Genomic DNA, 17,211 nt, shown 5'->3' on the forward strand with positions numbered 1-17,211 from the left:
GTCTGATCACATTGTACCAACCTTTATACTGAGCCATTGTTTGCAGTTTGGCCATGGTAGCGCCACGGTCTGGTGAGTAATGCAATTGGGAAGAGTTCCCTAACGAGATTTTAATACCATTCTGCCTCCCTCCACCAAAAACTGTGGCGGGTAGGATACGTTTTGTAAAAAATAGCTTAACTTGATGTAATGAAAGAATTGGTGCACATTTTGTATCAATTTGATGTGTCCTTCTCGGATCATTCTAAATAAATCGTTCTTCCCCAATTTTAATTTTTCCTGATTTCAGTGCCATCTATCAATTGTTTAAAAAAATGTTCCAGACAAAATTTGCTTACTTTTTTATGGAGAATTTGAATCTGCAATAAAAAATGGGGGTTTCTGTTTAAGATTTAAAATTTTCCCCCCCGCCCCGCCCAAGGGGGCTGGGGGTCATGTATAGTATCATTTGATGTCCCCCTTTGAGCTTACAATCTTGTCTTACCCACTATTTTTACCCAATGTATAGTTTTTGAAATAATCTCTTCCGAAACTTCATATGGACCACCCTGTATGTGTTTTTTGATACATTTTCATTACATGTTTTTATATTAAGGCGGCAAGCACTATTTAGTTGACACATAATGTCCACTTTCTGTGGCACTGAAAATTCAGTAAAACCATTTAAATGTTTTTCACTGAGATTGTGTTTTTTCACCTTTGGGTGAAAATTTTTTTAAGTCTGTGATACCATTCTCAGTCCAACACTATCATTGCTATGTGTCACAAGACAGGTGAAACAGAAAAATGAATTTTTCATTTCACATCCACACAACTACCCTGTGTCAGCCACATTGTAGTCTTTCAGGGACTGATGACCTCAGATGTTAAGTCCCATAGTGCTTAGAGCCATTTGATTTGTACCCTTGCCTTGATTTACATGGTTTTTGTTCTTCATTGATGTTAAGATCAGGTCAGGGTGCACCAAGTTCCTTCACGTTCATTCTAACCACGTTTTAAAATTTTACTTGATAAATTGCACACTGAATTCATGGTGTGTAGAACACCCTTAGGCTGAAATGCCAGAGCCTTTGAGATACCCACAAGAGCTGTACTCTAAGGAAGCCCCACCCCCAAACCTCTGTTACATAGAGCTAAGCAGCATTGCAAGGTGCAGCCATAAAAGTAACAATTATCTGTTCGAAAAACATGACTTGATACCACATATCAGCAGTTCCAAAAACATTTACCGGTATTATTTAAATCCATGTTAGAAATTTGCAAATTTAAATTCTGCAATACATTGTTTATAAATTTATTTTAATATGTATTCTGGGGCAGCTCCATCTCAGAGCCATTAATTATGATCCGTGCCTGGTTGTTCCAAATTCCTACACTACATCATCTGAGCTTGTTTAGTTTCAATGTTAATCAAAATGGTATCATGATCATACTTGTAGAGTAACATTGTCTGGCATATAAATTTTATTTATTTTCTATCTTAATGGTTTGTTCTTGAACTTAGATAATCCTTCTGTATAAATATTATTCGTTTCAATAAATGTTTTGATCACCTCTTGTCTTTGACTTCCTAAAATCATTCTGCTAAAGTTCCTTGTTTATGATGCCATTCATTTGTTTTTGACTATATGTATGTATTTGCAGAAGACATCTGCATTCTCACTGCCTTCAGTTTTTAATGCTAGTTATTAAATCTGTTTAATTATATGGAACTCTTGTAACTACTTGTTCATTTTGTGGAGGTACCCCCATCTCAGTATTCAGAAAAGGAAAATAATATAAAAACACCAAACAAATAAAAGAGGAACATAGCCGATTTGTGTGGTAAATGAGAAGAGAATGTGTGAAAATATGAGGCTCATATGGTATTTGTTATTACAGGGAATGAACAAAGATTATACGAATTTATTGTTCGACACTTCCTCGCATGTTGCTCCAAGGATGCTGAGGGCCTGGAAACTATAGTGGACATTGATATTGCTGGAGAAAAGGTTATCTTTCATATTATTTAAAAGACAAACTATTTAAAGACAAATATGTTATGAATTCTTGCTGCATAGTTCTTCTTCTATACCATCATCATCATTTTTCTGCATGGTGCAATGTGTTGAAGAAATATTGTTGTAAATATGTTGGTGTGATAAAAGGGAAGTTACTTAGCCCATGATATAGAATGGTTTCAAAGAAATACTTTTCACTAAACTGTGGAATCCAGCAATTTACATCTGTGCCACAATACCATAGCGTGCTGATGATTAAATTGCTTAATCCAAAGGACAAAGGGAATAAAATGCAGATTGATTTGATGTGAGATGGAATAGAACCCACTCCTTACAAGTCATGAAATGTAAGCAGCTTCAATAAGGCTGAAGTATACTGTACTAAATTGGAAACTGAAGGAAAAGTCTGGTAGGAGAAGGGGAAAAATTGAAGGAAAGATATGTACTTGAAGAAGTATAGGAAAAGATTACAGCACAATAATTTTCCATTATTGTGACTTGCTATTCAACTTTCTTTCTTTTTTTAATTTTTTATTTTTTTAAAGCACATTCATGGTAGTTTTCAATATTTTAATATTCTGAGTATTCTTTAATGCTCCCTCTTCAATCCTTGTTCAATCCTTGTATGCATTTCTGTCTCTTCCCTACTGTAGCATCTCTGTAACTTAAATGTTTCTCTCTCTCTCTCTCTCTCTCTCTCTCTCTCTCTCTCTCTCTCTCTCCCCCCCCCCTTTCCCCCTCACCCTCCCCCTCGCCCCCAAATCTCTCTCCCCTTCCCTCTCTCAATGCCCCTCCTCCCTCCCTCCCCTCCCTTCTCACCCCCCTACCACCCCTCTTGGGGCTCTGAACAATTTCTCTGTCATTTATGCCTGGTAAGACTCCACTTGGTATTTTTAAGTCATTATTTCTCATTTAATTTCACTTACTTACCCCTTCTCCTCATTAATTACATGTTCCAGGTGAGTCAGTTTTAAAGCAGAGTATTTGATACAGCACTGTTCTTTTTTCGAGATTGACAAGTGAAATTTAAAATAGAAAATTACTAAGTTAAAAAGATAGGTGGAAAAAATAGATTGTTTCTACTGCCTCAGTTTATTAGAATGTTAAGCATTAAATTTAAAAGCATATTTTTTTCCTAGAACTAATTTTTATTTCTATACTGATTGACAGGATAATGGTTCTGGAAATTGATGTAAGTAAAATATAACAACAAAAACAATCAATTTTTGACAAAATAATTTAATTGGATGGATAAAAAATCTACTCACCAAGAGGCAGAAGAACACACACATAAAAGATGGTTGTAATTAGGCAAGCTTTCAGAGCCAGTGGCTCCTCCTTCAGGCCGAAGGGAATATTTACCGCATTGGATGAGGTGGAAAGATTGATCATCCCATGTGGTACGTCTCCCCTGACTCTCGGTTCTGGGTGACTTTCCCGAAATCTACCCATTTTCCTACACCTCTCCTGTCCTTTTCCTTCACCTCTTTTCCTTTCCCTTCAACCCTTCTGCCAGAAGAAGGAGCCACTGGCTCTGAAAGCTTGTCTAATTACGACCTTCTTTTATGAGTGTGTTCTGCCAGTGCTTGGCGAGTAGATTTTTTTATCTATACAATTAAATTATAGGAAGTGAAATGTTACTCATTAAGCAGAAAGTGACATTTGAAGTGTTCAGTCTGAATTGGAAGTAGTAGTAGTAGAATGTAGCAGCAGAAATTCGGGTATAAAAAACTAATTATGAACTACAGGATATAATTATTACGAATACAATGATAATTCAAAGTGAAATTAAAATGCAGGTATGGGTAGCACATTAAAAAATAAACAAAGAAATATTTTAGAACAGATAGTCATAATTATGAGAGCAATCAAGAACTCTCGATGATAATGTTGAGGATCTTCAGTTATTGACCAGTACTTTGTATTACAGAACAGCAGTCTTCTATCATTCAACACTATCTAAAAAGTAAAACTGGAGATGTGGAAAGTTATTTCACCAAATGAGTCATTTGAGTGCTACCTCCAGCCACACAATTTGAATTATTTGAATTCCTCTGCATCCACATATCTCATGAATTCTTGAAATTGCAGTCATTTCTCTGATGTATGTCCTGTTCTTATCATCTTCATGGATGTGACTTGTGTGAGTTACTTGTTACTATTTCCATTTAATCCTTTAAAGGCCTCATCTATGTGTTTAGTGGAATATATTTCAAGGCACTAATCCAAAGACTGGGTATTAAACCCCTGATTGTCTTTCATTGTTAGGCCTTTCATTTCATTGCTAGCTTTATGTGTATTAAAAATAGTTATCTAACAGGATCATGGAAAGTAAAACTCAGTTGTGCACTTAACAAACCTTAGAGTTAATAGTTTCTAAATTTCAATTCACTCATATTTTCTGTTTCACCATTGCAGTCTACTTTACCTTCTTCTTTTCAACATTTCTTTATCTCCCTGATTTACTTCGTGTTCATTATCTTTTTTGTATCACTTTGTGACATGATGTTTACTCCTCTGCTTCTGTCCAGACAAAATGGCTCTTGCCATCAGTGTGTCAACTGCATGCAAATCCTGTTGCTGTCTAAAATTTGAATCTTAGTTATTACTTTCCACTGTTATTGGGTGTCTTGTATGCCTCTCTTGACACAGAAGTCTTATTTTTCATACTGAGTGGTTATGTCAGTATGAAAGAATCGGCACAGTTGACAGTTTGACATTAATCATCTTTCACCAGTTTATATCTGGCATATCATTTGTCACTGTCCCTGTTGTTACACTCTATAAGGCTGCTACGTACATTACTTTTTTATGTACACTTTTTGACATGAAATATGATAGGAGGCGAGCCACCACAGAGTCTGATTCCACGCCAATCATGGCATGGGGCAGAAACAAGTCCGTGCTGATAATTCTGTAAGTCTATGTATGTGCACAAAGTGGCAACACTGTAGGTTGTGGCATTAATGAAGAAAGGCTTGTCTCCGTTTAAGTTGTTATGTGACATCTATGCCCATAATCTCATGGTAAATAGCACGTTGTCTGAATGCAATGTCTGGAAGTCAAAAGCGCTTGGTGCATAAATTTTATAGCACCTTTTATGTGAATGCTGAAGTCCTGAGTGTAATGGTAGCACAGCAACAACAACGTATTTCACTTTTGACACACTGCTAGTAACAGCTCCATCCAAAAACATTTTTGCGACAGATTTCATGACAGACCACCTGCCTTTGAACAATGTATGTGTCACATTTCTGCAGGACGCACTTGCTGGCACTTGGCAACAGCTGCCATATTGGAACTGCATTCCCTTGCATCTGTGTTGAAAGCATCAGCTTCTGTGCATTGCTTCGAGAGTATAAAATGCTTTACAGTTGTTTAGTGACATTCCCCAAGAGATGTAAATGATATGTATTTCACATAGGGACAGAAAACCCATTTTTATGTCATGAGTATTGTGTCACACTAACATGCAAGACATGAACAGTGCATGATTTTTTAAAAAAGAGGTTCCCAGTATTGTGACCTTCCAGGGTGTCATCCCCCCTTCCCCCTAACAGAGATACCAGTACGGTGACTGGCATGTACCATCACAAATCGAGCACTGGACATAAGTATGGCTCAAAATTAATATTATAGTTTGTGATCCAATCAAAATACTGCACTATGTTGTTTGATGTTGTTATTAATGCCTCATATCTCATACCTTTTCCTTTTGGAAGCTATCCCTCATGCAGTTTTTCATCAGGAATTCATAGGTATTCATCAAGCCACAGTGAATAACTGGGGTGTATATGCAATCAACTGTGTGAATACCTTGCAGTGCATTCTCTATAACCACACAGGCACACTGCACATTTTGACGTCCACCTATGGATTCATGAAGAACTTTATTTAATGCAGATTGGATGTGGTATTTAAGGTATTGGATTAGATTTAAACCAATACAATTGCCCATTTTTGAAGATACTGAGAGTGGAAGTAAGTTGCTGAAGCCAGTGTCAACAAACTTCTACAAAAGTGTGTAATTACCTTACCTAGATGTAGCATGAAGGAACTAAATTCACTTCATAACTATTTTTCTGAGATATGGCTCCTACGTGATGAACAAAACTTGAAATTGTGTCTTTGAAGGCCGATTCAAAGTTCTTCAGGGACATTTGTTTAATGAAGAAGCTCGTTATTGAAAAAGCAGAAAAAACTCTGATTATTAACCCAGTTTACTGAGTCGAGCTCAAGAGAAGACTTGAGTAGTAAAAGTTTTCTTCAGTAATTATTAAAGAATTTCTTCTAATAATTTGCAGTTCCCTCTAAATAAAACAGAAAAGAGAAACCTAGAGTGCAGTGTTTGCACCATGATTAGAACTGAGAACTGATGTTACCCATGCATTACAAGATATGTGGAACCAGCTGAGCTAATAAGACTTTGTTGGGTGCTGGTCTCTCTCACAACAGTATTGGTAGCTGAGCATCATAATTCAATTTAAAGGTAAAAACAGCTGTTAGTTGCATGAAGTACAGTATTCTTGGAGTCCAAGAGTTAAATTTTGTGTCTCATCCTACAGGAGAAAATGAGAAAGGGAATGCCAAGTGAATTTAGCAGAACCATTCAGGACTGCAAAAGAAAGTGAACGCTCTGTTACACAGTTGCCAAATATTTGCAATCATGTTGCCAAGCCTTAGCTGTCCTAGGGGCAGTGATGTAGCAAAATGCTTGCTGTGCTCATCTTATACCAGCTCTCATTCTCATACGGGAGGCATGAGCACGTTTTAATTTTACACAACATTTTTCATGATCATTTATGATAATTTCTAATGTCACCTTTCAGGCTATCGGTATTTAAGGTATTCAGTTGGATTTAATGTAGAACTCCTCATTTTTGAAGCTTTCTGGTTGGACGGGGAGAGGGACGGGGTGTAAACACTGGTATTATATAATTTCAGCTTAGGGATAGCAAAGCTAGTGATATTAGTTTCTGCTCATACAGAAAATGAAATATTGAGGTATATAATTTACCATCATGATTAGAATTTCCCCAGAATAGAAACTTCGATAGTTTGGAATAAAAACTTATTTCAGTGGAATAAAAAGTAAGTGGAAATCAGCCTTCCCACACACATCACAAAACAATAAGATATTAAATACTTTGCACCTCGAAATCAACCGTGTCTGTGTGCAGTCTTGTGACACACACAAATAGTATTTCATAACTACCACTAGTATGCAGAACTATGGTGGTGGGGATGGAAGCAAGAAGAAAAGCAGTTAACTTATTATTCAGTGCTACACAGTAATCAATTCATCTGAGAAAAGAAGAAACTGAAACTTATGTTCATTAAGACAGAAACTAAACTGTAAATGTGAGCAATGTGCCATTCTGCACCTTTACATGTTTTCACCTTGAAACCAATACACATAATGCGTACTAACTAACCTATTCATTGCTTTCATAATGGTCCCTTCTTGTATGGTCTCTTAATGATCAAAACAATCCAAATTTCACTGGGGGTTTCTTGTAATCTTTCCAGCAAATTTTTTTGTGTGTTGCTTGGTGCCCATAAAGCAGACCATTTTCCTGCTCCCACAAGGCATTATATCGATGTAGCCAGAAGGCTTATGAATAGTACTAGAAATCAAATGTCACAAGTGGAACAAGCACCTGATTACCCAGAATTTCCATGTTAGTTTACATGTTGTTGCTGTTGTTGTTGTGGTTTTCAGTCCAGAGACTGGTTTGATGCAGCTCTCCATGCTACTCTATTCTGTGCAAGCTTCTTCATCTCCAAGTACCTACTGAAACTGAAATCCTTCTGAATTTGCTTAGTGTATTCATCTCTTGGTCGCCCTCTATGATTTTTACCCTCCATGCTGCCCTCAAATACTAAATTGGTGATTCCTTGATACCTTAGAACCTGTCCTACCAACCGATCCCTTCTTTTAGTCAAGTTGTGCCACAAATTCCTCTTCTCCCCAATTCCATTCAGTATCTTCTCATTAGTTACATGATCTACTCATCTAATCTTCAGCATTCTTCTGTAGCACCACATTTCAAAAGCTTCTATTCTCTTCTTATCTAAACTATTTATCATCCGTGTTTCACTTCCATACATGGCTACACTCCATACAAATACTTTCAGAAAAGTCTTCCTGACACTTAAATCTATACTCAATGTTAACAAATTTCTCTTATTCAGAAATGCTTTCCTTGCCATTGCCAATCTCCATTTGATATCCTCTCTATTTCGACCATCATCAGTTATTTTTCTCCCCTAATAGCATAACTCATTTACTACTTTAAGTGTCTCATTTCCTAATCTAATTCCTTCAGCATCACCTGATTTAATTTGACTACATTCCATTATCCTCATTTTGCTTTTGTTGATGTTCATTTTATATCCTCCTTCCAAGACACTGTCCATTACATTCAACTGCTCTTCTAGGTCCTTTGCTGTCTTGTACAGAATTACAATGTTTTTATTTCCTTTCCATGGATTTTAATCCCTACTCCGAAATTTTCTTTTGTTTCCTTTATTGCTTGCTCAATATATAGATTGAATAACATCGGGGATAGGCTACAACCCTGTCTCACTTCCTTCCCAACCACTGCTTCCCATTCATACCCCTCAACTCTTATAATTGCCATCTGCTTTCTGTACAAATTGTAAATAGCCTTTTGCTCCCTGTATTTTACCCCTACCACCTTCAGAATTGGAAAGAGTGTATTCCAGTTAACATTGTCAAAAGCTTTCTCTAAGCCTACAAATGCTAGAAATGTATGTTAGCCTTTCCTTAATCTATCTTCTAAGATAAGTCATAGGGTCAGTATTGCCTCACGTGTTCCAACATATCTACGGAATCCAAACTGATCTTCCCCGAGGTCAGCTCCTACCAGTTTTTCCATTCGTCTGTAAAGAATTCGTGTTAGTATTTTACAGTCGTGACTTATTAAACTGATAGTTCAGTAATTTTCACATCTGTCAACACCTGCTTTCTTGGGATTGGAATTACTATATTCTTCTTGAAGTCTGAGGGTATTTCACCTGTCTCATAATCTTGCTCACTAGATGGTACAGTTTTGTCAGGGCTGGCTCTCCCAAGGCTACCAGTAGTTTTGATGAAATGTTGTCTACTGCCAGGGCCTTGTTTCTACTTTGGTCTTTCAGTGCTCTGTCAAACTTTTCATGCAGTATCATATCTCCCATTTCATCTTCATCTACATCCTCTTCCGTTTCCATAATATTGCTCTCAAGTACATCGCCCTTGTATAAACCCTACATACTCCTTCCACCTTTCTGCTTTCCCTTCTTTGCTTATAACTGGGTTTCCATCTGAGGTCTTGATATTCATACAGGTGGTTCTCTGTTCTCCAAAGGTCTCTTTAATTTTCCTGTAGGCAGTATCTATCTTACCACTAGTGAGATAAGCCTCTACATCCTTACATTTGTCCTCTAGCCATCCCTGCTTAGCCATTTTGCACTTCCTGTCGATCTCATTTTTGAGACATTTGTATTTCTTTTTGCCTGCTTCATTTACTGCATTTTTATGTTTTCTCCTTTCATCAACTAAATTCAGTATCTCTTCTGTTACCCAAGGATTTCTATTAGCCATCTTCTTTTTACCTTCTTGATCCTCTGCTGCTGTCACTATTTCATCTCTCAAAACTACCCATTCTTCTTCTACTGTATTTCTTTCCCCCATTCTTGTCGATTGTTCCCTAATACTCTCTCTGAAACTCTCTACAACCCCTGGTTCTTTCAGTTTATCCAGGTTCCATCTCCTTAAATTCCCACTTTTTTGCAGTTTCTTCAGTTTTAATCTACAGTTCATAACCAGTAGATTGTGGTCAGAGTCCACATCTGCCCCTGGAAATGTCTTTACAATTTAAAACCTGGTTGCTAAATCTCTGTCTTATCATTATATAATCTATCTGAAACCTTCCACTGTCTCCAGGCCTCTTCCACGCATTTAGCCTTCTTTTATGATTCTTAAACCAAGTATTGGCTATGATTAAGTTGTTCTCTTTGCAAAACTCTACCAGGCGACTTCCTCTTTCATTCCTTATCCCCATTCAATATTCACCTACTACTTTTCCTTTTCCTACTATCGACTTCCAGTCCCCCATGACTATTAAATTTTTGTCTCCCTTGACTTTCTGAATAATCTCTTTTATCATTTCTTCAATCTCTTCGTCATCTGTGGAGGTAGTGGCCATGTAAACTTGTACTACTATGGTTGGTGTGGGCTTCGTGTCTATATTGGCTACAATAATGCGTTCACTATGCTGTTTGTAGTAACTTACCCATGCTCCTATTTTTTTTACTCATTATTAAACCTTCTCCTGCATTACTCCTATTTAATTTTGTATTTAGAACCCTGTATTTACCTGACCAGAAGTCTTGTTCCTCCTGCCACTGGACTTCGCTAATTCCCACTGTATCTAACTTTAACCTATCCATCGTCATCATCATCATCATCATTTTAGACTGATTATGCCTTTCAGCATTCAGTCTGGAGCATAGTCCCCCTTATAAAATTCCTCCATGATCCCCTATTCAGTGCTAACATTGGTGCCTCTTACGATGTTAAGTCTATTACTTCAAAATCATTCTTAACCGAATCCAGGTACCTTCTCCTTTCTCCCATGCGTGTAACATGACCCCACCATCTAAGCCTGTTCGCCCTGACTGCTACATCTGTAGAGTTCATTGCCAGTTTTTCTTTGATTTCCTCGTTGTGGACACCCTCCTGCCATTGTCCCCATCTGCTAGTACCTGCAATCATCCTAGCTACTTTCATATCTGTAACTTCAACCTTATTGATTAGGTAACCTGAATCCACCCAGCTTTCGCTCCCATACAACAAAGTTGGTCGAAAGATTGAACGGTGCACAGATAACTTAGTCTTGCTACTGACTTCCTTCTTGCAGAAGAGAGTAGATCGTAGCTGAGCGCTCACTGCATTAGCTTTGCTACACCTTGCTTCCAGTTCTTTCACTATGTTGCCATCCTGTGAGAATATGCATCCTAAGTACTTGAAACCGTCCACCTGTTCTAACTTTGTTCCTCCTATTTGGCACTCAATCCATTTATATCTCTTTCCCACTGACATTACTTTCGTTTTGGAGATGCTAATCTTCATACCATAGTCCTTACATTTCTGATTTAGCTCTGAAATATTACTTTGCAAACTTTCAATTGAATCTGCAATCACAACTAAGTCATCCGCATATGCAAGACTGCTTATTTTGTGTTAACATATCTTAATCTCACCCATCCAGTCTGTTGTTTTCAACATATGATCCATAAATAATATGAACAAGAGTGGAGACATGTTGCAGCGTTGTCTTACCCCTGAAAATACTGTGAACCATGAACTCAATTTACCATCAACTCTAACTGCTGCCTGGCCATCTGTGTCAAGAGCTTTAATTGCTTGCAAAAGTTTGCCTCCTGTTCCATAACTTGTAGAACAGACAATAACTTCCTCCAAGGAACCCGGTCATGTGCCTTTTCTAGATCTATAAAGCATAGATACAATTCCCTGTTCCACTCGTAACAGTTCTCCATTATTTGCTGTAAGCTAAAGATCTGGTCCTAACAACCTCTAATAGGCCTAAACCCACACTGATTTTCATCCAATTTGTCCTCAGCTATACTCACACTTTCCTCTCAACAATACCTGAGAAGATTTTACCCACAATGCTGATTAAAGAGATACCTCTGTAGTTGTTACAGTCTTTTCTGTTTCCGTGTTTAAAGATTGGTGTGATTACTGCTTTCGTCCAGTCTGATGGAACCTGTCCCGACTCCCACGCCATTTCAGTTATCCTGTGTAGCCATTTAAGACCTGACATTCCACTGTGTTTGATGAGTTCAGACTTAATTTCATCCACCCCAGCCGCTTAATTACACTGCAATCTATTGACCATTTTCTCCACTTCCTTAAATGTGGTCCTATTTCCATCATCATTCCTATCCCATTGTACATCGAAATCTGAAACATTACTGATCATATTTTCACCTACATTGAGCAACTCTTCAAAATATTCCCTCCATCTGCCCAAGGCATCAACAGGATTCACCAGCAGTTTTCCTGACCTGTCCAAAATACTTGCCATTTCCTTCTTACCTCCCTTTCAAAGACTGTTAATTACACTCCCAGAATGGTTTTCCAGCAGCTTGACCCAGAGTCTCCAACCTGTTTCCAAAGTCTTCCCAAGATTTCTTCTTGGATGCTGCAATTATCTGTTTGGCTTTGTTTCTTTCTTCAACATTACTTTCTCTGTCTACCTGAGTTCTAGTATGAAGTCATTTTTGATACACCTTCTTTTCCCTTTTACAGGCTGCCTTGACTGTGTCATTCCACCAAGCTGTTTGCTTCATCCTACCTTTACACACTACTGTTCCAAGACATTCTTTAGCCACTTCTAGTACTGTGTCCTGTACCTTGTCCATTCCTTTTCCAATGACTGTAATTGGCTACATTCAACTAACTGGTACCTTTCTGAGATCACTGTTATGTACTTGTGCTTGAGTTCCTTATCCTGAAGTTTCTCCATTCTTTTCCTCATACATATGGACCTGACCTGCACTTTCGGCCTCACAATACCAATTTCACTGTGGATTGAATAGTGATCAGTGCCATCAAAAAATCCCCTGAATACACGTGTGTCCCTCACAGCCTTCCTTAGTTCCTGATCTGTTATTATATAGTCAATGACAGATCTGCTTCCCCTGCCTTCCCAAGTATACTGGTGAATGTTCTTATGTTTAAAAAAGGAGTTTGTGATTACTAAGCCCATACTGGCACAGAAACCCAAGAGTTGTTTCCCATTCCTGGTGGCCTCCATATCCTCTCCGAATTTACCCATAACCTTTTCATACCCTTCTGTTCGATTTCCAATCGTGGCATTAAAATCGCCCATGAGCAGAACACTCTCCTTGTCCTTTATTCTAACAACTACATCACTGAGTGTGTCATAAAAACTATCCATCTTAGCTTGATCTGGTCCTTCACAATGCGAATATACTGACACAATCCTAATTTTCTTGCTAGACCCTGTCAAATCTATCCACATCAGTCGTTCGTTTACATACCTTATTGCAACTACGCTGGGTTCCATTTCTTTCCTGATGTAAAGCCCTACACTCCATTGTGCTATTCCTGCTTTGACTCCTGACAGGTAGACCTTGTATTCTCCCACTTCCTCTTCTTTCTCACCCCTTACCCGAATATCACTAACAGCTAAAATGTCCAACCCCATATTAGTTGCAGCCTCTGCCAGCTCTACCTTCTTCCCAGAGTATCCCCCATTGATATTAATAGCTCCCCATCTCGTTACAATTCATTTGCCGAGTCGTATCTTAGGAGTCCCTGGTTTGTCAATTAGAGGTGGGACTCCGTTACTCCAAAGGTCAATCGGGATGAATTGTCGGTCCTCTTACGCTCCTACTCGCCGGTCATCTTCTGTCTTCAGGAAACAAAGCTGCGTCCCCATGACCGCTTTGTTCTCCCTCATTTTCAGTCCGTCCGATATGATCTCCCCTCTGTTGAAGGCTCTCCAGCCCATGGAGGACTCATGATTCTTCTCCATGATACTCTCCATTATCACCCAATCCCCTTAAACAGTTCCTTCCAAGCTGTCGCCGTCCGTCTTTCCCTTTCTGGATACACGTTCTCTCTTTGTACTGTATACATTCCATCATCCACACCAATGGCACGAGCTGATCTCCTTCATCTTCTTGGTCAGCTTCCACCCCCCCTATTTGCTGGTTGGGGACTTCAATGCCCACCACCCGCTTTGGGGATCTCCTCATCCTTGTCCATTCCATATTGCTAGACGTCTTCCACCAAGCGGATCTAGTTTGCCTCAACACTGGGGTCCCCACATTTTTGTCTGCCTCCACGACAACCTTATCTCATTTGGACCTTGCGGTCGGTACTGTTCCGCTAGCTCGGCGCTTCGAATGGTTCGCCCTTGATGATACACACTCGAGTGACCACTTTCCATGTGTCCTCAGACTGCAGCCTCAACTGCCATATATGCGCCCGCGACGCTGGAAGTTTGCCCAAGCCGATTGGACACTTTTTTCGTCTCTCGCGACATTTGATGACCGTCGCTTTCCCAGCGTCGACGATGAGGTCACACATATTACCGACGTTATCCTTACAGCTGCGGAACGTTCAATACCACGCACCTCCGAATTGCCCCGGCGCCCCCCAGTTCCTTGGTGGAACGAGGCATGCCGTAATGCAATACGTGAGCGGCGACGTGCTCTTCGCATTTTCCATCACCATCCTACTTTGGCCAACTGTATCCGCTATAAGCAGCTCCGTGCGCGATGCCGTCGCGTCATCCGCGATAGCAAGAAGGCAAGCTGGAAATTCTTTATTAGCTCATTTAACACCTTCACTCCCTCCTCGGAAGTTTGGAGTCGGCTTTGACGGTTCTCAGGCGCACCTAGTTTCTCCCCGGTCTCTGGGCTCACTGTCGCGCATGATACATTCGTGGACCCCGTCGCAATTTCTAACTCGTTGGGTCAGCACTTTGCTGAGATTTCGAGCTCTTCAAATTACCCGCCAGCGTTTCTCCCGAAGAAACGTGCAGCGGAAGTGCGACCTCTTGCTTTCTCCTCTCAAAATCACGAAAGCTACAATACTGTTTTCTCCATGCGGGAACTCCAACATGCCCTCTCATCTTCTCGCTCCTCCGCCCCGGGACCGGATGGTATCCATGTCCAAATGTTGCTGCATTTATCAACCCCTAGTCTGCGTTACCTCCTTCGCCTTTATAATCGAATTTGGACCGACAGTACCTTTCCCAAACGGTGGCGGGAAGCTATTGTCGTTCCCGTTCCGAAACCTGGAAAGGACAAACATCTCCCCTCTAGCTATCGCCCCATTTCTCTCACGAGTAGTGTCTGTAAGGTTTTGGAGCGTATGGTGAATTACCGTTTAGCTTGGTGGCTGGAATCCCGCAGTCTTTTAACACCAGCCCAATGCGGATTTCGGAAGCATCGTTCTGCCGTTGACCATCTTGTTGCTCTCTCCACTTATATCATGAACAATTTTCTCCGGAAACGCCAAACAGTAGCAATATTTTTTGATCTGGAGAGAGCATACGATACCTGTTGGAGGACAGGCATCCTCCGCACACTGTTCTCTTGGGGCTTTCGAGGCCGGCTGCCCCTTTTTCTTCGCGCATTTATGGCAGAGCGCACTTTTAGGGTGCGGGTGAACACTACTCTCTCCCGTACTTTCTCCCAAGAAAACGGGGTACCCCAGGGATCTGTGCTGAGTGTTGTACTATTTGCCATCGCCATAAATCCAATTATGGATTGTCTCCCTCCTGATGTCTCGGGCTCCCTCTTTGTGGACGATTTTGCGATCTACTACAGCTCTCAACGGACCAGCCATCTTGAACGACGTCTTCAAGGATGTCTCGATCGCCTCCACTCGTGGAGCATCGAAACTGGCTTCCGTTTCTCACCCAGTAAGACCGTTTGTGTCAATTTTTGGCGACGTAAGGAGTTTCTTCCGCCCTCCTTACATCTAGGTCCTGTCAACCTTCCGTTTTCAGACGTCGCTAAATTCTTGGGTCTTATGTTTGACAGAAAACTGAGCTGGTCCTCCCACGTTTCCTATCTTTCGGCTCGCTGTCTGCGATCGCTTAACACCCTCCGTGTCCTGAATGGTACCTCCTGGGGAGCGGACCGAGTGGTCCTTCTCCGCCTCTATCGCGCCTTAGTGCGCTCAAAATTGGATTATGGAAGCATAGTCTACTCCTCTGCTCGGCCGTCTATTCTTCGGCGTCTCGACTCTATCCACCACCGTGGATTACGTTTAGTGTCTGGAGCTTTTTACACTAGCCCTGTGGAAAGCCTTTATGCTGAGACTGCTGAACCTCCGCTGTCCAATCGGCGGGCAGTACTCCTGAGTCGTTATGCTAGCCATCTGTCTTCCATGCCTACTAATCCAGCCCATGACCTTTTTTTCGATGCCTCCTTTGATGTAGGGTATGCAGGCCGCTCCTCTTCCCTACTACCCCCGGGAGTCCGCTTCCGTCAACTGCTCCATTCTCTTTCCTTCCGCTTTCCTAAAACCTTCTGGACAACTTGGGGTACAGCACCGCCTTGGCTCCGTCCCCGGATCTGCCTGCTCCGTGACCTTTGTCAATTTCCCAAGGATGGTACCCCTACACTTGTTTATCGTCGGGCATTTGCTGCTCTATGTGCAGCAATGACGGAGGCCACATTTATTTACACCGACGGCTCGAAAACATCGTTAGGTGTAGGGAGTGCTTATATTGTTGGCGACACCCCAAATCAATTTCGGCTTCCCGACCAGTGTTCGGTTTATACTGTGGAGCTTTACGCTGTTCTCCAGGCTGTCCACTACATCCGCCGCCATCAGCGGATACAGTACGTAATCTGCTCAGATTCTCTCAGCTCTCTCCTCAGTCTCCAAGCTCTTTACCCTGTGCACCCTCTGGTCCACCGGATTCAGGACTGTCTGCGCTTGCTCCACCTGGGGGGCGTCTCGGTGGCGTTCCTCTGGCTCCCGGGACACGCTGGTATCTGTGGGAATGAGGCGGCTGATATAGCGGCCAAGGCCGCAGTCTCTCTTCCTCGGCCAGCTATTCGGTCGCTTCCCTTCACCGATCTACGGAGCGGTTTATGTCGCCAAGTTGCTCATTTATGGCATGCGCATTGGTCGGCACTTCCCTGTAATAAATTGCGGGAAGTGAAAGCCCTTCCTTGCGCTTGGACCTCTTCCTCCCGAACGCGTCGTCGGGAGGAGGTAATTTTAGCTAGACTCCGGATAGGGCACTGTCGTTTTAGCCATCGACATCTTTTAAGCGGCGATCCTCCCCCACTCTGTCCCCACTGCTCTCAGCTGTGGACGGTAAGACACCTTTTAATTGAATGCCCCTATTTTAATCCGTTACGCTCCCGTCTACAGCTATCGCCTGATCTATCGTCGATTTTAGCAGATGACACGCGCTCCGCCGACCGCGTTCTCCAGTTTATTAGTGACAGTGAAATGGCGTCAGTCATTTGAACCTTTTTTTGTGGACAATCACCCCCTTTCGGTAGTGGATTTTTAAGCATTCTTCTATTTTTAGTTTCTCAAATTTTCTGACTTTGTTCCCATTGCTGCTGGTTTTAAAATTCGGTTTTTTACTGTCTTAAGTCACGGGCTGGGCGCTAA

At 41.0% G+C, this 17,211-nt stretch overlaps 1 protein-coding gene across 1 annotated transcript in view; it reads left to right on the top strand.

Annotated features, from left to right (window-relative positions):
* Positions 1–17,211, top strand: part of LOC126162371 (DNA topoisomerase 3-alpha) — a 208,888-nt gene that overhangs the window by 79,024 nt on the left and 112,653 nt on the right. The window contains exon 9 of the mRNA XM_049918826.1: positions 1,882–1,991. Coding sequence (XP_049774783.1) covers positions 1,882–1,991 — 110 coding nt within the window. The remainder of the gene's footprint in view (positions 1–1,881; positions 1,992–17,211) is intronic.

Source organism: Schistocerca cancellata, chromosome 2, assembly GCF_023864275.1.
Source record: "Schistocerca cancellata isolate TAMUIC-IGC-003103 chromosome 2, iqSchCanc2.1, whole genome shotgun sequence".
NCBI classification, from domain to species: Eukaryota; Metazoa; Arthropoda; class Insecta; order Orthoptera; family Acrididae; genus Schistocerca; species Schistocerca cancellata.